This window comes from Chenopodium album, chromosome 6 (genome assembly GCF_948465745.1).
Source record: "Chenopodium album chromosome 6, dcCheAlbu1.1, whole genome shotgun sequence".
Lineage (NCBI taxonomy): Eukaryota > Viridiplantae > Streptophyta > Magnoliopsida > Caryophyllales > Amaranthaceae > Chenopodium > Chenopodium album.
In genome coordinates this window covers 78,562,931-78,571,952 of record NC_137839.1, presented here as the reverse complement: position 1 = coordinate 78,571,952, position 9,022 = coordinate 78,562,931, and the positions used below count along the sequence as shown (strand labels likewise).

Here is a 9,022-nt window from a genome sequence, read left to right as displayed (position 1 = left end):
CAGCTGAAATGATAGTTAATGGGCATGTAAAATGCAATGCTTGACAGGCCCAATCTAAACGGACCAACAATTACGAAAACGGTGGATGCTTAACGTAGCAGTTATCAGAAAGAGTGATAGAGATACACTGATACAGTAGCAACAAAACAAATAGCGACTCATCGATTATCCCGCGCTATCAACAATTTGAATTCCACCCGACAACAAACTGCTACTTGTCAAAAAGACCACCAATTCCCCTATTTATCTTTCTTGTTTGTTGTTTTCCACAATTCAATTTCAAATTCAATTTGATTATCTCACTTCAATCTAATATTCAAATGTCATCCTCTGGATATAGAAAAGCTGCTTCTCGTTACTCTTCATTCGATTCCCAAACTTCACCATCATCTTCTGCTGAATTCAATCCAAACCCTAAATCATTCCTCCCCAAAAACAATGCAATTACCAAGCTTAATTCCACCAAACCCGACCATAATTTCACTACTATGGTCAAGAAATTCATGGAGAAGAGAACAGTTTCAAGCTCCAAAACCAAGAGCAATGGCGATCGCCCATTACCGCTGATTATTCCAGCTGATTTTATAGCAGAGGATTTGAAGAAATCAGCTCGGAAAGGCTCAAACTTGAGCGCACTTCCTAAGAAATTATTTGGTAAAGGGTCGAATTCGAGCGATAAGAAGGTGAAAGCATTGACGGAAGTGAAGACGAATACCAGAACACTAGCAATGGTGCTCAGGAGTGAGAGGGAGCTTCTCACCTTAAATAAAGATCAGGAAGCTCAGATTTCTGACCTCAAATCTTTGCTCCAAGAACGCAATCTTGAAGTAATTTTCACTTCCTCTTTTTTAATTATATGCTTGTTGGTTTTAGTTTATAGATAGTGATTTAAACGAGATTTGATTCCATGTCTCGGGTACTAACTACGACCTCCTTTCAGACTTTAACCAACTAAGCCGAATTAGTCTTTTACGAGTATTAATTTGTTGTAAATGTGTTTTAATAAGCGTTTGAATTTTTAGAATAAGTTTGCTGATAAAAGTTTGGATGAAATATAAGCTGATTCCATGTTATTGATAATTTTGCCTTTTTTTTGGGTAGAGAAAAGCTTGAAAGAGATGGATACCATGTAAAGTTTACTTTTTTTAAAAAAATTATTTGCTTTTGGCTTGACTGACTATGTGCATGTTAATTTTAGTGTAAAGTGAGCCACAAAGGGTGGTGGTTTTAATGAGATTTGATTCCATGTCTCAAAGCTTTATTCAACTAAGTTAGTTAGTGTTAATCTGTTATTAATCTATTATTAATGTAGTTAATAAGCATTTGAATTTTGGATCTGTATAATGTCAAATTTGAACGGAATGAATTACAATCACTTCATTATTGTACTTGATCTATATATTGATATGTTTAGTTTGCACAATGATGAAGTTGAGTACATGGTGTTCATTTTATTTGTTTTGCCTCAACTATAATAGGTAGAGAAGTTGAAGAATTTGTGCTTGAAACAAAGGGAAGAAATAAAGGCGCTGAAAAGTGCCATCTTGTTTCCTGAAGAAATGAATTCTCAACTTGAAGAGCTTTTAGAGAAACAAGGCTCTGAACTCAAGCAAGCTAAGCAAGTCATTCCTACTCTTCAGAGGCAGATTTCTTCCCTCACGGGTCAGTTACAATGCCTTTCAGAAGACCTTGCAGAGGTATCATTTCGACACTCATTGCTTCAATGATTCCTAACCGTTTTTATAGAAAAATGCTTTCGGTTTTTAGTGTTCATTGCTTCAATGGTTCCTAAATCCTAACCAATACTGTTTAAGGTTGCTTTTATATTTTAAGTTTAATGGATGTTACTATGACACTTGCAACTGTTGCAAATTGGATATTAAGTGTTTCAATTGAGGGGAGTTGTTGCAAATTGGATTCTATCTTTTAGCATCACATAACTCGTTCTTTAGATCCCAAGGGCTTAGTATGAAATTCAATTGGAGTGGATAGTCTGCCTTTTGGCTTATGCATAATAACTTGTTCATAACCAAACATTCTGATTAGTGAGCTTTTATAACTTTGTATCCTATATTTTGGAAGTATGCAACTCAGAAAGAGGTATACAACTACAAGAGTGAATATATGACTATATAACTAAATATTTTAAATAAGCTTTGACTGCTTTGTTACTGTCTTCATATTTTCATACCACATTGTGATCAGTAGATATTGTTGTGAATACAGGTGAAGGCAGTGAAGTATACAAGCAATTCATGCGTTGATGGTAATTTTAGCTCACCAAGGACACCAATATATGATCAAGAAGAGGCTGCTAATTCCCTGGTATGTAAAAATATTTCACAATCAAACTACATAAAGTATTTATTTATGATCGAACCTTTATACATAGATAGATAGACTGGAGTCAGGTGACTGTCATTCCAAATGCTTGCAATTGTCTTGTGTCAAGCTTTTAAGGTCAACCTTGAGAATTTGTCAGCTTACTAATGAACCTTAAACTGTGAGATACAGTACAACTTTAAATTTGGATCCTCCTCTTTGGGAATATGCCTTGTTGTCTAAGTGCTATAGCGAAACAATTATTTCAGGATTTCAGCGACGATGATCCAACAACTCCTGACAGTCCAGTTGATATGCTGCTGAGGGATGTAAACCCTTGCTTGACACCCTGCTATTCGAAGATGAAATCAAAGGTATGTATCCCACCTTTACGTTAGGGTCAATTCTTCAAGGTGTATTGTAAATGTTTTGTTTCTAATTGGAAACATTTATACTTTTCAATATTGATACTATAGGAGTTTGGGGTGATAAGGTGTGATTATATTGAAGAGGAGGCTTATGAAGTAAATCAGGAAGCTAATAAACTGTCAAGAAGTTCTGATCATTATAGAGGTTTGAGACCTGGAAACAACACAACTCGTGCAAATTTTCGCAGGTCCGATGAAAATAGATACAGATACGGAAAGAGAATGGACCATCAAGCTATCTGAATCATATGTGTAACCTCCTATCAATTCTGTTTTTCTTTTTTTCTTTTTTTTTTTTATAATTATTATTTGCTGTTGATCAGTTTTAAGTGTTGAATAATTTTGTCTGAAGTTGAGGGCTTGGACAACTATCCTCTATGTAATTGTCTGATTGTAGTCTATTATGCATCTTCATGATATTGGAGAGGACGGTAAGTACATTAGGAACCACCCAAATTCCAGATACAAGATGGTGTAACTGTCGCCTCAAGGCCTCCAACATTTAAAGAGACTATTAGTTTACTGTTAATAAAAAGGTGGATAAAGTGATAAACAGAAACTCTGCTTCAAATTACAACCAATATGGCAATATCTAAGGGGAAGATAGATTACATTGAAATTGCTTCGGTTTGTTGAAAAATGAGTTAAGGCAAGTATGCCCTCTTTGATCTTATTTACGGAGGCAACAAACCAATGCTTCCAGCCCTGGATGTCTATGATGTTGATAAATTAGCAGTGCTTTTGCAAGTGTGCATGATTCTGCATGAAATGCCCAACAGCAGAAATTTTAGACGACATGGTAATCTTCGTAAAATAAATTGCAAGGTTATAACGAAAAAGAAAGTGAAACAAATATTGAAAGAAAATATTACATGGATTATTAAGAACAAAGCGCCTACAATTTTATTTTTTCTTTAAGAGAAGCCAGTGTGTCTATATTTCTATCTTTGTAAGCTGCTACACTCGTATACTAGAGCCTACAGGTGATTTGATTGACCATGTGATTTGCTGCGGGATCAAGGGAAGCAAGGATAACTAAATGTCCCGCTCTTTGGTACTGTAAATTCCAAAACCTTCCTTTACCGAGGGTCTTGGTTCTTAAGTTGCAATCGACAAGATAAGACCCTTCCGGCCTACTAACGAGCAACGAGGCCTACTACCACTAATTTCATCTAGTCTTGCAAAAAAGATTTGAGAGTTAGCTCTAATAAAGTGAAATTCTTAGGATAAATTGCTATACAAATCTTAATTGAAATGTTGAAGATGGTGCACTTTTAAGGGAGAAGAGAGTAGATGATAGAAAACATGAAAGCATGGAGAGCATAAGCACCAAGATTCAAGTGAAAAATGATTGCACATAATGGCTAAATACAAAACCTACTTTGAAACTCGTAACAATATTTCCATCAAGAGCAAACACTTAATTACACAAGATAAGACTAAGCTTTACCATAGCTATTCCTATATTATTTTAGAACTACTAGAGAGAATTACATTTTCCGCATTGAAAAATGCTTTTGAGTCACCATTACATTAATAAAAACTACAACAGAAACGAGCCATAATATATATATGTATACACATTCCTATTCTACCGCCTACCATCTTGTATTGCTCTTCCCTTTGTTCCCTCCATATAAGCGAAAGAGGCTAAAAGCCGAGATGCCAGAGAGAATCAATGTGCAAAGACTAACCACCACAGAACTTGCTAATCCTTCTGCAATTTGATTACAAAACTTCGGATAGAAACCACATGTCTTCATCCATTGTAGCTCTGCTTGTCCAAACTTTCCAATCACAGATGACTGTACAGCTGCTGCTACTGCTGCAAGGGTCAGATACGCCATAACCTGCATATAAAAAAGTTGTGTTACTTTGGCCTGTGAAAAGCATCATACTTGTTGAGACTTGAGAATATCTAACACATGATATGGACACTTACTACACCAGCATACATCTAAGTTCATGCAAATGCTCATGCTTCATCAAGTTAATAAATTCATGGGCCACCCATTGCATTACTGGCAGTCATGGTGACATTGCAGATGAAACAGCAAGATCACATCAAGATTACAAGATTACTGTGTAATTGTGAATCACATTACTGGAAAAAGTTGCTAGGAAATTTACTTGCTTTTCGCTTTTCCAGGATTTAGTAGCAAGATCCTGGATTCTGACATCATTTTAACCTGATCTATCTAATTCATATTTTAAACAAACATACTAATTCATAGATGTGCCCCAATGATCACTAATGTAGCACCTTTCAGAAGACATCAGAATTCAGAACCAAAGAGTTAATATATTAACTCAATACCCAATGTGGTACTTAGCGACTTGGCAATTGGCAAGACGAATAAACTCCACTAAGAAATTTGTATGGGGACTTAGAGCCTAGTTACCCAATCTCCAATTGTTTTATATGACACAAACGGAGAACCGTCCTCCATCTTTAGAAATTCTTATGAAACACAAACATGTACATGGAGGTAGAACCATGCAGAAAAACAGTGAAGGCCACAATGAGGAACTTCAAATATAGTTCACTTCTTTTGTTCATTTGTATACTCAGTTTTTCTAGATATCTTTCAGGCTTAACCACTATCACACATTCATGCTATAGTTACAAATCCTCTTCTTCCTAAACAAAGAAGATCTACTATTTATTACAGAATGGCCAATGTGATAATAGGATCCATAACAGAACACCTGAGGCTTCCCACCAGCAGCATGTCTAAGCGTGGTCTATAAATGCAACCTTTACTTCTAAGGCACTAACAAACATAGAGATTCATATCGATCTACTGGCACATAAATGGTTCAAATCGTTGGGCCCAACCATCACTTATTTTTAAACCCATTGTCAACAAAATTATAACTTGTGGCACATGAACTCTCTAATACTATACTAGGCAAACTTGCACTAATCCTTTATAGAAAATGTACAAAATTTATAGTCTATTTTATCAATGGACCCTCAAATCGTACATAATGGTGGGTGTCAGTACAATTTATGATGCTTCTTTAATGGTGATGGAGCTTGCATTACTTGAGGAACTAAGGGACCAGTAAGCTAGACAAGATAGGTTATGAAGTAATCCTAAGGAAACTTAATGTCTGGCCCACTAAATCATACCAATTAATAAGTAGCACACAAATTTTGCATCATATTTGTTCCTTAGATTAGAAAATATTTACTTAACCTTGAGCATTGTTAATTTAACAAGATCATAAACATACTTTCAACTTATATTACTTCTTCAATATTATCTGTCACTTAATATATCAACGCTCTGTTACTTCTCAATTTAAAATATAACTACAATAGTCAGTTTTGCAATCCTAATTGCAACAATCAAGCAGTTTCTTAACCTAAAGTCACTATTTTTCCCAAATAGAAATCATTTATCTTTAAATTCTACTAATAAAACCAATTACATAAGCTTATGTAAAGCATAAGACAGTATGAGTAAATCAGTATACCTGATCTCCAGAGAAGATGAGCCAGGCTAGAGGTTTGCTAAAGAGAACACTTCCTCTGATCACTCCCAAAACGCACCTCACTATTTGCACCAGTGAATAAGCAGCAACTATCCCATTAGCTATCACCAAGAACCTGATTATCAAATTACACTTACAACATCAATACTTACACAAAAATATAACATGAAAATACACAAAAGCATTGTAAGGGTAAGAAATAAATTAATTTCAGCAAGTATTTCTTAAGAATCAAGTGGGAGCTCAATGGTAGAGCATCGGCCTCGGATCCGATTCTACCTACATTGTATCAATACCCCAAGTAAATGTAAGTAGAATCGAACCCGAGGCTCGGGTTCAATTAGGGTAAGTAAGTAGGTAAATCTTACACAAGAGACTTCATGTCAGTGAAAGAAGCCTTCTTAGTGATGGCAAAGATGACCTTAACCTCACTATCAAAGCCAACAAGAGCAGCAGCAGCAACACCCAACCCTAATATCAAAACCCTTAACACCAATTCTGCTATTTTAATCCTCCTTTCAACAGCCACTTTTGCAGTGCAACTTCCATGGTGAACTGCCACATTTCCAGGACTAATTCCAAAATTCATCTTCAACTTCTTTTTCACAACAATCTTCAAATTAAAAGCAACTATATCAGAGACTTAAAGCAAGAGAAGAAGAAAGTTTCAAACTTTTCTCTTATTCACAAATCACAATCAACCCAAAATGGATAACAAGAAAATGAACTAAATTGCAAATATATATAGTCACAATAAACATGAACAAATTATTGTGGACCCATCAAAATAAATTTGCAAATCAATATTCACCACAAATTATGTAAAATCTTGAATATAACTATAGTACAATAAGAAAATGAAAGAGATGAATACTCACTTTTTATTTTAGGGGTGAAAAACAGATGCAAGCAAAGCCTAAAGAAGTGACAAGTGGTCAAAATGAACAATTGTGAAAGCAAGAAAAGAAATAGGTGTCCTAGAAGAAATTACTAAGCACAGTTTAGATTGAACAATGGAAGGCTAAAATTCAATCTTTTATTAATGGAGTACAAACTCAAACAGTAAGAAATTTTTTTTTAAAAAAATGAGGACATTAAATTGAAGTAGAAGGAGGAGTCAGAGCATTAAAGAAGGCTCAAATGAGTTGGAGCTTTCTTATGGGGAAGGACAGTTCCTCGTCCCAAGAAGAAAGTGCATTCAGAGAGAAAATTGGTAGGAACAAGTATTTATGAAGGCCCATTACTTCTTCTACTACAAATAATAAGGTAGTCGTAGCAAGTTAATGAAGTGTTGCAGTAAGACTAGTGGTTCTTTGTATTTTCATTGTTTTTGTGTTCATTTGTTTGGGGTGGAAAGTTTCTTAGTTTTACTAGGTGTTAACTGAATGGGGTAACTAGTATAGTGATTTGTGATGGGTCCTTGAAGGGGTTTGCTATAATGATTTCCAACCACAACAATATGGTAATTTTTGAATTATTTTTTATGTTATTGGTTTTGTCTTTTACTTTTAAATGAACAAACAATGCTTAAAGCCGAATGCACTGATCATATAACTTGGTTAATGTCTTACCTTGTGTTTAATCTCGTTCTATTTTGAATAGTACATATCAAAATTATAATCAAATATTATATGATATAGATGATTGAATAAGATAGTGCGAAATTTAAGATACGCTGACCTAAACTAAGTAAGCCACGCGGCGATATAACATATCTTTGTTTTCTTAATGTATCTATTACATGATTGGTAAAAAAAAACAAGGTTCTCTATGCCTCGAATACACCTTCATAAAACTGTTTTGTGTTGTGGGAAGGGTTTGAGTAGCACCGTACCAGGGCATACCAACATAAAAATTGCTTATACGTGTTATAAGTTGAATATAAAACTCAGTACCAAATATAGGTCACCTAATCTAATGCTACAACAACTACATGGTACATGTCCATATATGAGGTTCAACTTGGTTATTACATGTGTAGTGGAATTGTGGAATTATTAATTCTAGTTTCAAGCAAACAATATTAAACTCTTCATTCATTTTAGTAGATGCATCTAATATATTTTCCATATTGCTCTTAAAATGAGATGCTAGCTTTTAATAGTCGTACAATTTCTACCTGTATTATCTATGATCTTTCATAATACATCATTCGTTGAACTAACAAGTTGGAGAAGTGAAAGTGTGAGTGTTGACTGAAAGCCGAAAGGGAAGGTGGTGAAGAACCACTTATATTACTCGATTGTACTATAATGCGGTTGAAATAATTACTTTTGTTTTTGCACCTTTCTAGAGCTAGTGGAAATTTGGTGGTTGAATGAGTGTTTTGGTGGGGACACGTGTTGAGATGATCAATATTACACCGTTGGATCAAACATTCACCAAACACAACAATCCGACATCAAAGTGAAGGGAGGCATATACATCCATTTTTATGAAACCCTACTAATTAAATAAATAAATTAACAAGAGTAACATGGATCAACTAGTGATGATAAAGTATGAAACTGTGAGCTATGAGGCCACTCTTTATAACTTGAAAATTGAATAATCCAATTTTCACATTGCTTGCAAATATGTTTATGCACAATGCACTATATGAGTTATGGTTTAGAAATTTAAAAAATTCGTTATTTTTGCTTGAACCACATGCCTTAAGTTGACCGATTATTGAGAGCAAATATGACAATGGAGATTTATGCAAAGGGTAAATTGTGAACATCAAGCCAAATTTCAACGAATATGAAGACTAACATCAATGATTTATAAGT

The 9,022-nt window shown here is 34.7% G+C and overlaps 2 protein-coding genes across 3 annotated transcripts; one reads left to right on the top strand and one right to left on the bottom strand.

Annotated features, from left to right (window-relative positions):
* The first annotated feature begins 236 nt into the window (after positions 1-236).
* Positions 237-3,176, top strand: LOC145635447 (uncharacterized). Its single transcript, XM_081686726.1, has 5 exons — positions 237-827; positions 1,479-1,697; positions 2,227-2,325; positions 2,592-2,696; positions 2,799-3,176. The coding sequence occupies exons 1-5, from the start codon at positions 321-323 to the stop codon at positions 2,991-2,993; spliced, it is 1,125 nt and encodes a 374-aa protein (XP_081542852.1). The 5' UTR covers positions 237-320; the 3' UTR covers positions 2,994-3,176.
* A 909-nt stretch (positions 3,177-4,085) lies between these two features.
* Positions 4,086-7,621, bottom strand: LOC145635446 (CASP-like protein 2B1). Of its 2 annotated transcripts, XM_081686725.1 has the most exons (4): positions 7,130-7,621; positions 6,620-6,864; positions 6,234-6,366; positions 4,086-4,600 (listed from the first exon to the last, which is right to left on the bottom strand). In XM_081686725.1, the coding sequence occupies exons 2-4, from the start codon at positions 6,838-6,840 to the stop codon at positions 4,349-4,351; spliced, it is 606 nt and encodes a 201-aa protein (XP_081542851.1). In that variant the 5' UTR covers positions 6,841-6,864; positions 7,130-7,621; the 3' UTR covers positions 4,086-4,348. The 2 variants fall into 2 exon arrangements, with proteins under 2 accessions (XP_081542851.1, XP_081542850.1); XM_081686724.1 differs by lacking the exon at positions 7,130-7,621 and having other exon boundaries at positions 6,620-6,973.
* Positions 7,622-9,022: the final 1,401 nt, after the last annotated feature.

Coding starts and splice junctions, on each gene's coding strand:
- LOC145635446 (XM_081686725.1), bottom strand. CDS start 6,840: ATGAATTTTGGAATTAGTCCTGGAAATGTGGCAGTTCACCATGGAAGT. Junction 6,367..6,619: donor ACTGACATGAAGTCTCTTGT/GTAAGATTTACC, acceptor TTTGATAATCAG/GTTCTTGGTGATAGCTAATG. Junction 4,601..6,233: donor TCATCTTCTCTGGAGATCAG/GTATACTGATTT, acceptor TTTTATATGCAG/GTTATGGCGTATCTGACCCT.
- LOC145635447 (XM_081686726.1), top strand. CDS start 321: ATGTCATCCTCTGGATATAGAAAAGCTGCTTCTCGTTACTCTTCATTC. Junction 1,698..2,226: donor TTTCAGAAGACCTTGCAGAG/GTATCATTTCGA, acceptor TTGTGAATACAG/GTGAAGGCAGTGAAGTATAC. Junction 2,326..2,591: donor AAGAGGCTGCTAATTCCCTG/GTATGTAAAAAT, acceptor CAATTATTTCAG/GATTTCAGCGACGATGATCC.